The 16,397-nt window shown below is 53.0% G+C and overlaps 1 protein-coding gene across 1 annotated transcript; it reads right to left on the bottom strand.

Annotated features, from left to right (window-relative positions):
* Positions 1-3,085: 3,085 nt before the first annotated feature.
* On the bottom strand, positions 3,086-15,519 carry OSBPL7 (oxysterol binding protein-like 7). The gene is made up of 22 exons (XM_006889357.1): positions 15,445-15,519; positions 15,209-15,334; positions 14,970-15,023; positions 14,416-14,529; positions 13,963-14,073; positions 13,733-13,850; positions 13,010-13,113; positions 12,569-12,661; positions 12,350-12,482; positions 12,172-12,266; positions 11,957-12,052; positions 10,591-10,728; positions 9,987-10,080; positions 9,165-9,412; positions 8,882-9,019; positions 5,670-5,733; positions 5,489-5,567; positions 4,082-4,226; positions 3,834-3,978; positions 3,621-3,747; positions 3,303-3,425; positions 3,086-3,194 (listed from the first exon to the last, which is right to left on the bottom strand). The coding sequence occupies exons 1-22, from the start codon at positions 15,517-15,519 to the stop codon at positions 3,086-3,088; spliced, it is 2,529 nt and encodes an 842-aa protein (XP_006889419.1).
* Between the last annotated feature and the right edge of the window lie 878 nt (positions 15,520-16,397).

Genomic DNA, 16,397 nt, shown 5'->3' with positions numbered 1-16,397 from the left:
AGCTCTAGTCTTTCTCTGTAATTGTTCAATATGTATGTTGAGAAATAATTCTAAAAGCTGGACTATATGAAGAAAAATGTGGCATCAGGATTGGAGACTCATTAAAAACTTGTATTATGCAAATGACACAGCTTTGCTCGCTACAAGTGAAGAGGACTTGAAACACTTGCTGCAGAAGATCAAAGACCACAGTCTTCAATATAGACTGAATCTCAGCATCAAGAAGATATAAATTCTCACCAGTGGACTAGTAGGCAACATTGTGATAGACTGAGAAAATACTGAACTTGTCAATGACTTCATTTTATTTGGATCCACAATTAACATCCATAGTAATAGCAGTCAAGAAACCACAAAACATGTTGCACTGGGAAAATCTGCTGTCATGGACCTCTCCGAAGTGCTAAAGAGCAATGATGTCAGTTTAAGGACTAAGCTGCACCTGATCCAAGCTAAAGCCTTTTCCATTACTTCTTCTGCATCTGAAAGTTGTATAATGAATAAGGATGACAGAAGAAGAATCGATGCTTCTGAGTGGTGTTGGAGGAGAGCATTATCACATATACAGTCAAAAAGTGCAACCAAGATGGTTCTCTTTTTAAAAAATATTTGATATCTTAATGAGAGTTTACAGAAAATTTGGATTTCCATTCATTCACTGTTGCACATTTTCCTCCCTACAAGCCACCCCTCCACCTTTGTCCCAGGATGTGTCTTAGAAGCAAGGAAGGTGACCTTTCATCTCATGTACTTTAGGCATGCTGTCAGGAAGGGCCGATTCTGTGGGGGAAAAACCCCATCATGCTGAGTGTGGTAAAGGGTCAGAGAAGGAGAGGAAAACCCCCAACGAGATGGACTGACACTGTGACTGTAACAACGGCCTCAAACACATCCGAGATTGTTAGGATGGCACATGATAGAGGAAGAAGCTTCAGAGCTGTTGCTCACAGGGGTGATGTGAGTTGTAGTGAAGTTAATAGCACCTAACAACCACCACCAGAATCAGGTTACTGGACAAGTACCTGGCTGGACGATGGGTCTCTGAAATCTGTGCTGTCGTCCCTAACCATGGACGGTCAAAGGATCCTGGGGAAACAGTGCTAAGCCTTTCCTTTCTCTGCCCATGCTGGAACCACAGGACGCCCTCTAAAAAGGACTGATCACAAGCACTGGCCAGTCAAGTTCTGGTGTCCTGAGTGAAACAGGCAGAAGAGGAGGGTGAGGCAGTACACTTTTTTTTTTTAAAGATCCTGAGTATGTGCAGGCTTCGGCTTTTTCTGGAATAGGTTATTTCTGATCAGTGGTGTCAAGGCAAGTGCTATCTTTCACTGTAACACCCTCTGTAAATAAACTGTGAAATCGTGGACCCCCCACTCTTCCCCACGGGGCTGGGGGAGCAGGAAGAAAAAAGATCTAAGATTGGAAGGGACATGCCAGCTCCTTCTGCTCTTCTCCACTCCACTGCTCTTGCCTCCCCAACTCCTCTCACTTTTCTTTTCTCTATGCCTGACCACCATTTCCTCTTGGGGTGCCCACCAGACTGTTGTGGAGGACTTTGGAGTGCTGGAGGTGGTGCGCTGAGAACTAATGAAAGAAGCTGAGTTCCTATGCGTTAATGTATAAGACACAAGTCAAATGAAGGAAGGTCTAGGGACAGAAAGGCAACTTGACCACACGCTCCCAAACTAGCAGAGTTGAGATTTGAACAGTCAGTGATCTCTGGAGGAGACAATTCTCGGTGGTCATTGTTTGAGGGGTCGGCCAATAGCACTGAGTATCTGAGAAGGGACCATGGACCGTATACAGTGTGTATGTCCATGTTTGGCTGAAGTTTAGATTGTTCCCCTAGACACTTGGAAGAAGTGGATGTATTTAAGTAGGCATGAGGTAGTCTGTTTCCTCTTTTAAAATATCATCCTAAAATCCAGCATTGCAATGGACGTGATTGGTGGCTGGCTGGGAGGCCACTGCAATGGTCCAGGCAAGGGCTGCTAAGTGCCCAGTGTAGGTCAAATGAAAGGGAGAGGAGGAGCCAGAGCTGAAAGACAGCTGAGGTCGAAGTGACAGCATGTGAGATTAAGGAAGAGTGGGGATGATCGTGGGTTTTAGCTTACACACGTGGGTGGCTGCAGGCTTTTAACTGAGCTTGAGAACACATGTTTTTAAACAAATGAGCACAGGCCAAAGTCTGGGACAGTCTTTATTGGAGCTTGGAATGTCAGAGCATTTCACCTTAGTCAGAGCCAGACTGAGAAAATGAGCAGCAAAGGTGGTGGACATCCAGCAGGGGCGTCCCTGCTACACTGAGGAACCCTGCTCGCCCGCGAGCAGGACCTGGGGCGCGCACACACATATGCACACACACATACACACGCACACTCTCAAATGCACCCACTCCCTCCTGGTGGGTCTGAGCCCGCTGCTCCCTGCTCTTAGAGAAGCCTCATCCACAGCTGAGGCTGAAGGTTGCCCCTTGAGTTTGGGGAGCTGAAAGCTGCAGGTGACTTGAAGTTTTGGACAGGGATACGGTAAGATAACAGGGACTGCCAGGCACCCACTAAGGGAGCTGGATGAGACCCCATCAGGCCAGGGCAAGGGGACGAGGTGCTGGTGACATGGCAGGGGCAGGGGTGGAAGAAAAGGCCAGCTCCTCTCCTTTGCACACTCCAGCCTCACAGCCCATCCAGATCCCTGGGCACAGGAAGCCTGGGGAACATCACGGGGTCCCCTGTGTCTTAGGAAGGCACTGAAACGGGGAACGGATTTGGGGAAGCCTAGATTCTCCCCCCAAGCACCCCAAAGGGGTGAGCAGGGGATGACATAGCAAGAGGGTCTTACATGCTGGTTGACTGGGGCAAAGAAGGGGAAGCACAAATCCTACCTCCCACCCTAAGCCCCAGGAGGGGGCTGGGCTGGGATGCAGCCCCTCCAGCCAGCGGAGGGGAGGCAGGGCCAGAGTCAGGGCCGCCCCCTGGTTTCCAGGGCAGTGAGAGCGAGGGAGCCTGGCCTTGCCCATGCTGTTGTCTGTGGTGGGAGGTGGAGGCAGGAGGAAGTGGAGCTGAGCCTCCTGCCCCTGGGGCCGGGGCTACCAGAGCACAGCCCCATCCAGGTTCCCATAGCCCGGCTCAGCCCGCAGCCTCCAGTACGTATTGTTGGTGACCCACCACTCCTTCCCGCTGCTGTCTATTTGCCGCCTGGGGGTGAGGGGAGGAGAACAGGATTGAAAGGGGAGGTGAGCATCATGCTGTGATGTCCGCACTTGTAACAGGAAGGAGTCAAAGAGGAGAGGGAGACAGAGGCACCTGAAGAAGCGAGCCTGGTGGATGATGTTGTTCTCCTCCATCACTTTGCGTCTGTCTCGCTGAAGCTGCTCAATCCTTCTCTTCTGTGCCTCGGCGGCTTGTATGTTCCCCTCCTCCAGGTACCTGAGGATCCAGACTGCAGTCAGCAGAAGCATGAACCCTGAGATGCTCCCAAAGTCAAAGCTTTTGCCATCTCTATCCCCTAAACAGGCCCTATTTCCCAGAGGCAACACACGGAAGGAAGGGCACAGTCCCAGCTCCGTGGAGGAGGGAGCCAGGGAACAGAGTGGCTCTAGGCGGCCCCGGCCTAGCACTGACCTCTGGTCTGGGCGAAGCCGCGTGTCAGTGGAGGGCAGTGACCGCTTCAGCTCTGTCGTTAGTTCATTCAGCTCCAAGGCAAACTGAGTGAAGCCGAAGTTGCGTTCATGGTCTGGGGGCATGGAGTCTGAGGGGGAAGGCACGGGGCTGGGGCAGGTGGACTGTGCCTTAGCTGTCCTTTTCCTGCCCTGCCTCCCCGACAGCCCCACTTACTGGGTTTCCAGATGCACTGACCACCCGGTGGGGGTCCCCGGTATAGCCCCTCGTTCCATTTCCCAAAGAGCCGGTGGAGGACACGGCCACTCCGGCTGAACACGGCCCCCTGCACCTCATGGATGTTGGAGCTCCAGTACTTGGCCTGGGGTGGGGGATAAGGAAGCTTAGGGAGGTGCTTCCTCTCCATCCAGGTGACCTCCAGCGGCGGAGGCTGCTGCGGGCAGTGCTCTGAGTGGCATGCCCACCTTGCAGAAGGTGATCTTGCAGTGGCAGGAACTGTCCTGGGTGTTCCGGATCAGCACCTCCCCGTAGTGCTCAATCCAGCGCTGGCCACTCAGGATGTTGTGGATGCAGGAGGTCACCTTGTTCCACTCAAAGTGGTCTCCAAACCTGGGAGAAAAAGGGCATGGAGGGCAGTGGGCCAATCCTGGGGACCAAACTGCGACCCTGAGCTGGGGAGAGGTCATGTGAGATTGTGGAAAGAACTCAAGGTCCATGAAGGATGACTTATAGCCGTAGAGCTGAGTACAATTCCCAAAACACACAAAATTCACATTCATTTCCACATCTACTCATGCCTAAGGTATAGGAAGAAAATCACAAATATGGTATCTCCCATGGGTGCCAGGGACCATGGTAGATGCATTCAAATATATTATCCTGTCTAATCCTCACTTATATTGGATATTATTTATTACTCTTATTTAATTGAAATGAGTCCTGGTGATATAGTAGGTTAAGTGTTAGGCTGCTACCCAAAAGGACAGCAGTTCGAATCCACCAGCAGGTGAAAGAGGAGGCAGTATCTCCCCCTGAGACATACAGCCTTGGAAGCCTCAGGGAGGTTTGTCATGGCGGCAAATTCAACTTGACGGAAGCGGGTTTAGTTGGTTCTGGTTTTATTTCTCTGATGAGCAGACTTGACGCTCTGAGGCATCAGCCTTTTTTTGGCTGGCATGACTGTTATTAAGTGGCAAAACCACTTCCACTTAAAGACTCTGACTTCGAATTCCATCTCTCCCTCATCCCTTCTGTTGACTTCTAGCTATTTCCTGTAATCTGCAGCCTAAGCTCCTTTTTCTCTCTAGTCTCAGTCCCTGAAACCTGTAAAAGGAGCTAGATGTTCTCAAATGTGGTTTGTGACCCATTAATCCTGGAATCAATCTAGGTTTCTCTCTGTCTGTGTTGGGTGCGCATGTGTATTGAATGCATCCCATGACTCATGCTCCAAAAATTCAAAGCCACCAAATCATGTGACCAACTTGATCACACTAAGAATTTCACCTTTGTTTGCTGCCACATGCCATAAACATAGGATGGTACAAACGGTTAAGTGCTGGATTTTGGGCCAAAAGACTAGTGGTTCAAACCCACCCACAGGGGCCCTGGAACCAATCCAGGCAAACATCTCCCTAAGGGTCACAGCCTATGGAGCAGTTCCACTCTGCACACATGGAGTCGCCAGGAGTCGGAATCGACTTGGTGGCAACAAATAACAATGCGAACTGTGAAAACAAATGTACAGTGTGCAGACTCTGCCTCCACCCTCGTCAGCCTCAGACCAGATCTTTTGAGCCTGTCCCTGCAGCCCAGCTGTCCCCTCCCCATCACCCAGAAGCTGGGGCTGGCTGCTGGGAGCTCAGGATACCCACCTGGGCAGGCTGACGTTGACTGTCCCCACCGGCACGATCTCCAGGGATTTGCCCCAGAACTTGTTCTTCCACTTCATATCTGGAGATGGGATTGGAGGAGGGGGAGGGAACAGCAAAGATAAGGGAGTTCCCTTTCCTCTATGTGCCCTGAGCCCTGGATCCACCCACCCCAACTCCTTACCTTGCCAGAAGACGAAATTTTCAGATTCTGCATGGCACGCTGAGATGGGGGGGTGGTGAGAGACCTTGGTGAACAGAGAAAACATTCTCTAGAGACTGTCTCCGAGCTCCACAGGGTCTGTTCCTGATTCTCATTATCCCACAAAAACCTTACCAGCAGTCATCCTCAGTGCCACTGCAAACTAGGTCTCTCTTCCACCTCCTTGGCTACAGCCAGCTTCTACCCCACCAGTTATCTTCTTCTCACAGGACCCCACACCTTTCTCATCCATTCCTCTGGAGCCCTCCCACCAGCTTGTCTGTGCTGCCCTCCCGAACCCCTGCTCTGGCCTATGGACACCCCCCAATCAGACTGCAGTCCTGCCTGTACCCACCCTCCCGCCTCCCTCACCACGACCTCTCCTTGCAGCCTTTCGCCCCTGGAAAACTTGTCTCCGCACATCTAGAATTTCATCCCACAGCTGACCTTCCTTGCCTCTCTCCAAATGCTCAGCTTTAGCCTAGACTCCCAGCTCCCCGACTGCTCTGCTTTTTCAAAGCCTGTTAGCCTCATCCTAGCTTCCTGTCCTTCCCTCCCAACCTGGGCCTATCACTCTGGCCACCTTCTTCCAACCACTCACCCCTGAAATTCTTAGCCCCCACTTCTTCCATGTCTGCCCCTGGGCAAATGAACTTCAGCTCAAATAGAAGTACCCGCTCCTTCCGGCAAACCACACAGGCCCATGAGCATGCACGCGTGCACACACACTCACATATGAACGTCTTATTCCACACAGTGTCTGTATCTGGGCCCAGGTCTTGCCCATTCCCAAAAGGCTCTATCACCTTTAAACCACATCCCCCGACAACCACAGAGAAACAGAAGGGGAGAGACACCTCCTCCTGCTTCCGGCCTCCCCTCCCACCTCTGCCACCTGGTCAGGTTCCTCTCCTCTTCCTCCCTGGCCACAGGCCCCTCACTCCTCCACCACTCTCTCCCTTCTGAACCTTTAGGCTCTCCCTCTACAATTCTCTTTCCCTCGAATAGAAATACTTCCCATTTCTTCTCTCGTAAAAAATAGTAAACCTCCCCTTTTTACACATGCCCATCTTGACATGAATATGCATAAACATCTCCGGGAGGAGCCACAGAAACTGGCCGCAATAGCCCCAGCCAGGGTGGGAGGGGGATTCTTTTCCACTGTGCACACCACTGACCAGCGTCAAGTTTTCAAAAATATTTAAAGACTAAATGACAATGACACTAGTCACTCTTTAGTCCCCCCTCGACCTGTCACCCTCTCTCTCTCTTTTCCTCATTATTAAAAGTCGTTTGCAATAATCTGCATTTTTCTTTACTTATTTTCTCTTCATATCCTTCCACATGCCCAGTAAACCCCGGGAAGCCAATGATACTCCCAGTCGCCAGGGGCTAAGTCCATAGAACCATCTTCCCTCCCTCTCACCCTTTGATGGGAATGCTCCTCTTTGGGGTGCTCTTCTCACTCACTCTCCCCACCTTCTGTCTGGACCTCCTCCTCAGATGTTCCCGTGTGAGGGAGTCCATGACTCCTTCCACCACCTAACCTTACCTCCACCCAGAGTTCCTGAGGCGCTCCAGGGCCCCAGACATCAGGGCCTATGAACTCCTCCCTTGGAAAGTCAACCCCACGTGGACACGTCTCCCTAATTCAAATACTTTCTTCATATACTCTCTATCTTGCTAAAGGAAACTGCTACCACCCACTCATCCAGAAGCCTGAGGCCACCCCAGCCTGCTCTCTCTCCTGAGCCACTTTCTCCCACTTCTTTATATAAGCTTGTCCCATCGATCATGAACGCTCTAAGGGTAACACGTGACTCGCCCTCGAATCCAAGTCCATCCAACCCCAAGGCCTTGGTCTAAGGGCAGGTCCTCACTGCTCTCACAGCAGTGACTGAAACAGCCTCCTAATGGCCTCTCCTCCCCGTTCCCACAGGCTGCCTTGAGTGTTCTCTGTTAAGTGAACCTCTCACTCTCCAGGGACTCTCCAAGGCCTTCAGGATAAAAAACAAACCAAAAACAACTACCTCCCCACCTTCACACACAGCCTGCTCAGGATCTGGCCCCACCGCCTCCTTCAGCTGCATCTCTAACTCTTCTCAATCTCCCTCCTCCCCATTCCTCCCTCCTGTCTGGAGCATCCGACTCTCCTATGTGTACACATACACCTTACCCTCCCCTCAGCCCGTATTCTTAGGCGCTGTCAAGCCAACTGCAATTCAGAGCAACTCTAGGACCAACAGATCCGAACGTGCCCTGTCCTGTGCTGTCCCTCACCATTTCTAATAAGCTCGAGCTCAGTGCTACAGTCACTGTGTCAACGCATCTTGTTGAAGGTCATCTTCTCTCTCGCTGACCCTCCACCTTTCCCTGCATGGTATCTATTTCCAAGGACTGCTCCCTCCTGACAGCACGCCTGAAGTATGTGAGATGACGTTGCATCATCCTTGCCTCTAACGAGCACCTGGGTTACCCTTCCTGCTAGGCAGACTTGTTTGTCCTTTTGGCAGTTCTTTTGGGATAGTCAGTCCTCTTTTCCAGCCCCTAGCTTCTGGCCAGTTCTGCAAGACTTCATTCTGCAAGACTTAACTCCAACCTCAGCCCTAGAACATGCCTTTCCTGGAAGTTTAATCACTTCCCAAAAGCTTCCCTGAGGGCATGTTGGTACAGTAATTCTCTGTTCCACAGTTCTGCTTGGACACTAAGTAGGGGTTCCTAGCACAGAGGCCTCACTTCCCCAGCACCTGGCACAGAGCCTGGCTCAGAGCAGGCTGCCCTGCATTTCCACCCCCACACCATGGCTGCCCTGGTCTCCAGCATCTCCTCATAGATTCTCCTCACTAGATGTAAAAGGCAGGTCTTAACGGATAGTGCACTCAATTATCAGGGGAGAAAAGAAAAACTCTGAGCTAATCTGTAGAATTGGCAACACTTAATTATTATAAAATGTCTTCGGGCATACTGTCCAGAGAGGGGTGTCCCTCAGTGAGATAGATTGACACAGTGACTGTGACAATTAGGTCAACTGTGCCGGAGATGAGGAGGATGGCTGAGGACAGGGCAAGGTTCAGAGCTGTTGTGCGTAAGGTACTGAGTTGCAGTCGGCTTGATGGCACATAACAACAACAAAGATCAAAACGTTGCCTCCCTTCCCTGACCTATGAGCCAGCCCTTGGCTCCTGGGCCCCCACCTGCTCACTGATGAAGCGGAAGCCTCGGTCAGGCCGCTCACACTCGTAGGTCTCCCCCAGGACGGGGTTGAAAGGTTTACAGCCCGCTCGGTGGTACGTGGAGGAATAGGCAGAGACAGCGAAGGCTGCAACATACACCTGCATGGAGAGGGACAGGGAGGACGCCACTGGTCAGGGGGATGGCTCAGAGAAGGAGGGCCAAGAACAGGGTCGGGGAATCTCAGGTGGACCTTCAGTGCAGGAACGGCCCAGCCAGGCTTTCCTGGAGGCAGGGGGCACGTACCATGCGCTCGCAGGGGTCAGTGATGCAGCTGGCCTGGTCCAGAAGGCTGCTGTACTCGAGCTCCTCACAGAGCCGCTGCAGTGTGTTGAGTGGCTCGTTGAGCTGCACGGGCATCGACACCTTGGACAGGTCCTTGCCGATGTTGTTGCGTAAGATGTTCCACAGACTCACGTCGGCCCCGGGCCCGCTGGCTGCAGGCAGGCAGCGGCGGCGGGGTGGCCCCACAGCTCTCACTGGAATACATCCCCCTGGGGCCCCCCACCCAGCTCGTCACTCTTCGTCTGGACACGAGCACCCCAGACAAGCCCCCACAGCCAGTCCAGGCCGGGCTGCCTCTAGACCTCCGGAGGTGCTCCCGGAGGTACACAGTCCCAGGCCCTGCCTTCAGGACCAGCTACCCCGGGGACTTGAGAGGACAGTCCCCACTGCCAGAATCCCATGTCCCAGGAGGTATCCTCAAGTCCCCACTCTGGCTTCCTGTGCCCGCTTGTAAACACAAAAACAGGTGTCAACATGTTGATTATTCTACCCATTTTACAGATGGGGAAACAGACTTCAAGAGCCAGATGCATATCCAAGGCCACGCAGCTAACACGTGGTTTCCTGGGATTGCCCCACAGGACTCCGGACTCCCAGGACAAAGGCTCACACCAAAGCCTAACCCTGAGCCTGGGACCCAACTCACACCTTCTTTATCTCTAGGGTAACCCGTGGAGTCAGCACCCAAACCCACAAGGGGTTGCCTCCCCTGGGGCCTGGGCCAAAGGCAGCGCCACCTTTCTTGGCCACCTCCAGCCCCCACTGTCCACGCCTGGCTGGCACCTTTCTGACAGCGCTCGGCTCCCCTGAGGTCCAGCACCTCCTCGGACAGACTGGTGGTGATTTCACTGGTACACGACTCCTCCTCCTCTGAGGCCTGGGCCAGGACAGATGACAGGCCGGGCAGACTGTGCTCTTTGGGCAGCAGTGCCCAGGGCCTGGAAAGAATCTACCCAGCTAGCTCTTTGGTGAAAAGGTGAAGAGAACATATCTGGAGGCTCTAAGCCCTGAGACATGGCCCCTATATAGGCCTGCCGGGCCACCCTGTGAGAGGAGGGCTCGGGCCTACAACTGATGAGAAGAGGGACTTAGCAGGACCAAGAGAAGAGACATTGAGACTTGGGCTTTGTGGAGTACTGAGGTACAAGCAAGACCACAGATGACTGGGTTTGGGTTGAGGCAGCAGTTTCTAGAGGGACCAGTGGGAATAAAGCCTGTCAAGCTGGGAGACTCTGGGCAGGGCCTCCCAGGCCCAGCAGGTCTGGACATGTTCCCAGGGACAGCAGCTGAGGCAGTTAAAAAGGACTCAGGACCCTAGAGATTTTAGTCCCTCTGAACCCCATTCTGTATTCCCAGGTCCCTTCCCTCTCGCGGCTTCCTTCCTCACCTCATTTTCAGAAGAGCTGGCAGAGAGAAGGACCTCACAGGCATCAAAGAACTCTGTGTGGGAATCGGCAAGGGACAGGACGCTGCTCTGGGACAGCTGGGGGGTCAGCTCCCGCCCCTTCATGTATAGAGCTTCTTGCTGTGGGAAACAGAAGGGTATGGGGCTGTGTCAGGAGAGTCGAGAAGCTCTCCTGCCTGGCAGTTCTCCTCAGTGGACAACACACCCTTTACCACTGCAAGTGAGGCACCATCCGGTGCACAAGAGGAAGAGGCAAAGGGAGCAGAGTGGGGATGAAGGGTAGTAAAAGGAACGCTGGCCTGAGAGCAAGAGGACGCAGGTTCCGTGGATGTGACCTTTCAGAGCACTGGCTGAGTCCACTCCAAGCCCTCTGCATGAATGAACTCATTCAGTCTTCACAACCACCTGACAAGGTGGGTCTAGTGATTACCCATATTACCCCCATTTTTTAAATGAGGACAGTGAGGTTCACAATCTCAAAGCTGGCTTGCTGTAGAAGCCTGGAGTCAGAACTTCTAACCCTAGGGGTTTATGCTAGAACACTACAGGGGTTTGGGCCCACCCACTAGATTATTTGAGCCTATTTCTTTAAATATTAACTTAAACATAAGAACAAATGGCTATTAGACTTCTAAATTAGAACTAAAAGCATGTTGTACTTATAACTTGTTAGTCAAATTTGTACTTATCAAAAGGGGGAAGATAGGACAGAATTTAAAATTTTCAAGGAAATTAGATTTTCTGGAGCTAAATGAATCCCTGAAATTATTGCCCTGAGATCATCTTCAAACATTAAACAAAAAAATTCCATGGCAGCTTCTTAAGACCAAAAAACAGGACCTTGACTCGTAAATAATGTTTGTCTTGGGCATTGTGCTAGTTTAAGCCCTATCTACATGATATCAATTAACAACAGAAACTCCAGAGATTAGATAGAAACCTCAAGGAACAATGAGTCCTCATAGGGAAGGACTATCTCAGAAAGGGAAGATAAGAATGGCAGTATGTACAACTTGAAGAATGTTATCTATGTCACTAAAAAAATATTGAATTGGTGTGAATTTTACTGTATATATTCTCAACAGCAACAATAAATTGTATATTAAAAATTAAAATAAAGATCCTATGAGGAATGGAAAACCAAAAAAAATAGAAGGAAAAAGCATGAAGCAAATTAGCTGAAGACTGAGCTAAATGCTGTTGTGGAGGTGAAAATACTGTGCAAAGAGGGTGGAGCTGGGATTTGTGGACTCTGCTTAAGTGCTTATCCCTTACCAAAGGTGTCCCCTCCCCTTCCAGTCAATATTCAGAAAGAAGGCCTATGAGAATTGGCCCACTGGCTCCTCACCTCCTCGGGGTTGAGGGAACTAAAGGAGTCTGCAGTGGTGTCTGAGGAGATGGACAATGAATGGAGGCGCCTCTGACCAGCTGAGGCTTCAGTGACCTGCAGGGAGAGGTGAGGGGACAAGGTAACAAGACAGGCCTCCCCCACTTTAGGCCAGGTCTGCACAGTCTTGTGCCTCCAGCCTTCACTCTCAGCACCGCCCTGTTCCCCAACCTCACCCCCATCCTTGAGAGCTCAGAGCCTGGAGGCAGGTCCCTCAGTCTGTCCCGTTCAGCGGTGAGGGCGGCCAGCACGCTGCTGAGGGAGCTGTGCACTGAGGAGACATGGTGGGCCATCAGATTCGCTCCCTCTCTTTCTTGCAAGTCTTCACTGCCCCTCCAGCACTCACTCACTCACCTTTCTGGGCCAGGGCCCAGAAACTGCGCTGCAGATGGGCGTAGTCCGGGGGTGGCAGCCCACGAGGGCCTGAGGGATCCCGGGACTCCAGGTAGCGAGACAGGTTTGGAACAGAGCCATGGAGACGACCAACCTGGAAGGAAAGGTGACACTCAGAAGGGGTCATCCTCCTTCAGAGCACCTCCTCCCCAGCAACTTGGGGCGCAGGCCCCACCTCACCCGTCCAATGGTGTCGTCCTTGGCGAAGCTCTGTGTGCACCACATGCGACTGGTCCGTTTCCCCTTCTTGGGTCTCTCAGTTGTCACAGAGGCCTGGCAAGTCAAGTGTTTCACTCTCAAGGTGGGGGGAAGGGGCAGCACCCAACAAAGCCTCAGTGAGAGACAGACAGCCCCAGAGGAGGCAGGAGAGGTCAGGGACAAGAGACACCCCAAAGGAACACAGGGGCAGACAGCATGGCAGGAGGTGTAGGAGCACAGAAGGAAGGAGCTGCCTGAGGGGGAGTCTGGACAAGGGGCACAGAGGCAACAGGTCAGGTGGTGGCTCTCAGGAAATCACAGTGACACAGCGGTGTGGACACACACACATCCCAGATAAGCAGCAGGGAGGAGCGCAGACCTCAGAGGAGACAGTTGGAGGCAGGTTCTGCCTCAGCGCCTCACCTGGTGAGTGGGGATGACGGGGGCTGAGGGGATCCTGTGCAGGGACTCCAGGCTCTGCAGGAGTCTGTGTAGTTCCTGGAGTTTCCCCTGACACTCGGAGAGCTCTGGGGAGACAGCGAAAGAGGAAATTTCTCCCAGCATGAACCAGGGCACCCTAAAATCTCTCCTTCAGCTTTCTTCCTCTTCCAAAGACTTCACCCAGCAGCCACAGAAATCTTTCCCCACTCAGAAGCCTGTGCAGTTCCCAGGGCCTACCCCTGAGTTCAGCCTCTCCTGGTTTCCCAGCAGCACCCAACAGCTAAATCTCCCCTCCAGTTCCAGATCCCACCTTACTTAACTCCCCAATCTCACACAGACCCAGGGTATCCTTTGTCCCTCTCACCACTTTCCTCTCCCAGGTCAGTATCATACCCCTATTGCAGGGACCATGATTCTCGAGCACACCTCACCCCTGGCTCCATTCCCCAGAGTTCTCCCAGCTCCTTGGTTGGATCTAGGGGCTTCTTTCACTTGAGTCTTGGTCCCCGGATGAGGGCCCTAGCCCCAACCTCCTCTGTAACACTCAGGATCCCAGGGCAAGGCCTGAACCAACATATCAGCTTAGAGGCAGAAGCTATGTCTCTTCCTTCTGACAGCAGCTCCCCAAAGGCAGGCACAGGGGTCACGTGCCCCCTTGGTGACTGCTGATACACTCAGACCTGACATTATGGGTCTGCCCCTCACCATGGGAGCAGCGGTCTAGCCCGTCGGTGTTCCTCAGCCAAGAAGACACCTTCTCCCGAGGTCCCACGCCAGGTAGCGTTGAGGTACCACTCACTGTTGGAAGCTGGCCACAAGCAGCCTATGGGGTAAGCTGAGGTCAGGAAGGCTGGTGCCTGCCTCCCTAGATCTTACAGTTTCCCCAAGCCCTGATGACTATTTCACCTGTCCCCACCCCAAAAGGCCCATCTGACCTTCCTGTGAGTGGTGCTGGGCAGCGAGCCTCGAGGCATGTCCAGGCGCTGGGCCAGGCGGTGGGCACGCAGCTGAGCCACCCAGCTCTGGAAGAGGTCCTGGGATTTGATCTGCAGGAGGAGGAAAAGGACTGCCTTCCAGGGATGAGAAGTCAGGATTCTGGTACCCAAGCAAGTAGGGCCTCGCCCACAGCTCCCAGCTAGTACAGAGCCCCCAGCTTGGACAGAGCCCCCAGCTTGTGTAGAACCCCCTGCTGAACCCTCAGCTCTGTGCCTGGTCATATACCAACCACAGTAATGGGTTCGCTGCCATTGACTTTTACTAGATGGAACTCCCTTCTTGTCAAACTCAGGGCCAACCCACAGGTCCTCTCAGCCCCAACCTCTCTCCTGAATGTCCCATTTCCTATAGGCTAGGGGCCAAGCCACATTTCCTGGCTCCCAGGATATCACCTTGAGGTGGTATATGTTGTCTTCAGTGTCAAGGTCAATGCGTTGGGCCTTTTTGTTGATAGACATGACAGACAGACGGACATCAATGGAGCCATGGAGCTTCCCCTTGGTGATCTGGGGTGGGGAGTTGATAAGGAAGAACACTAGGCTAGTTTGGGGCTCCCTGAGCCATGAGGCACCATGTCCCTGAGGTCAGGCAGCAGGTCCACCCTGATTCCCAAGTCATAGTATTAGTAGAAACTTGTCAATCACAATACTGTGTATGAAACACCTGCTATGTCAAGTCACTTCCCAAGCTCTGGAAAGATGAAGAGCAAAGGGAATGTCTCCACCCCCAGGAATCTATCTGCAAGGCTGAGTTGCTCTGAGAGAAGTCAGGTGTCTAGGCTCAGTTCCTTGTTCCCAGCATGCATGTGGGGACAAGGACAATAAAGCTTCCTACAACTCTGTAAAAGCCAAGTTGCACTGTCTCCATCTCAGAGATAAGAAAACAGAGGCCAGGCGTATCCTAGGGCCAGAGTCCCCCTGAGCTCCGAGCCATGGTCCTGACTCACGTCTTGCCGAGTAGTTGCATAGTGTAGGACTCCATCCTCGAGCACAAAGTATCTCTGTGATGTCACCCACGGGAGCAGGCGCCCAGGAGGCCGAGAGGAAAGGGTGTGGGGGAGAGAAGAACCACAAGACATAGTTTTCTTCTTGAACATAAACACCCCATACAGGACAGCAGCCGCCTCCCCCACCATTCCCATCCCACCCCCATGGCAGGCTCCTCCCCTGGCCCTGCTCACCCTACCTTGTGCCAGCCCTTCAGAGGCCACTTCCTCTTCTTAAGCAGGTGGCCTTCCTGCCTCTCTGGCATGATACCCTCTGCCTCCAGCCTGCCCCGAGGCTCCTCCACTACTTCCCAGAGCTCCGAGGCCTGCAGTCCAGGGCAGAGAGGGCAGGAGGGGGCAGGTGGCTGATGAGGCCACCACAGCCACCCTCCCATTTTGGGTCAAGCTCCCACTGTTTCCTCTCCCCCCCAGAGACCTGTTGGGTGCTGCTGAGCTTTGCGGACTGAGTACTCTCGGCCAAGGAGGGAGTGTCCCTGTCTTGGAAGTCCATGGAGAAGGGAGTGGCCACTCCCTGTACAGAAGGGGAAGGGTGTCACCTTGTCCTGAGGGGACCCTTGTGGAAGACAGAAACCAAATTAGTTCAGGCTCTACAGGCATCTTCCTAACCCCAGCCCCTCAGGGCTAAGGCCTCTCACCTGTCCCACCATGGATGCCTCCTACCCAAGCCCTCCCCTCCAGCCACAAGTGCACCAGGAAAAATCTGCTGAGCCCCACCTTGGGTACACACTCTTGGCCTCCAGGAAACTTGGAACTTTCTCAGGGAGTGGGGACTCCCTGGAAGTGTCTAGGGGTTAAGCAGGGAGGGGAGGAAAGGAAGAAGCTCCAAGCAAAGGACAAAGGGAATTGGAGACAGGGCAAGCAAGATCTCAGCTCATCTTCTGTAGAAACATTTACGTACCCCAACTCCTTTACCCAACTCCCTACCAATTACTCTCCATAGCCCCTAGTACTTAGGCTCCCGTTTTCTGCAAGGGCAAACTGAGGCTTCAGATAGCCTCCATTTTTGTCTGTGTCTCCTCCACTCACCAAGCCTCTCTGAGGATCCCCCACCTGAACATGCATAGCCCCAAAGCCTTTCCATCCTCTTTCTAGTATTGTAATGCCAGAGACTTCTGAGAATCAACACTCATCCAGAGAGGAGGGGGGCTGGACTGGTGGAGATGCTGTGGGCAGGACGGGAGGTGGCCCAGAGCATGTGAGGTCCACACAGGTCCTGCAGCAGTGCCCAAGGCCCTGGCACCCGCCCAGCTATCCCGACTCCACCGGACATCAATAATGCAGGAGGCTGTGTGTGAGCCAGGGGAGGGGACTGGAGGGGCGAGGCTGGCGGGATGATGGGAAGACAGCTCAGATCATCTCTGGAGCCAG

Source organism: Elephantulus edwardii, unplaced genomic scaffold, assembly GCF_000299155.1.
Source record: "Elephantulus edwardii isolate Elephantulus edwardi_28Jun2011 unplaced genomic scaffold, EleEdw1.0 scaffold00077, whole genome shotgun sequence".
Lineage (NCBI taxonomy): Eukaryota > Metazoa > Chordata > Mammalia > Macroscelidea > Macroscelididae > Elephantulus > Elephantulus edwardii.
This window is presented reverse-complemented; position numbering and strand designations above follow the sequence as displayed.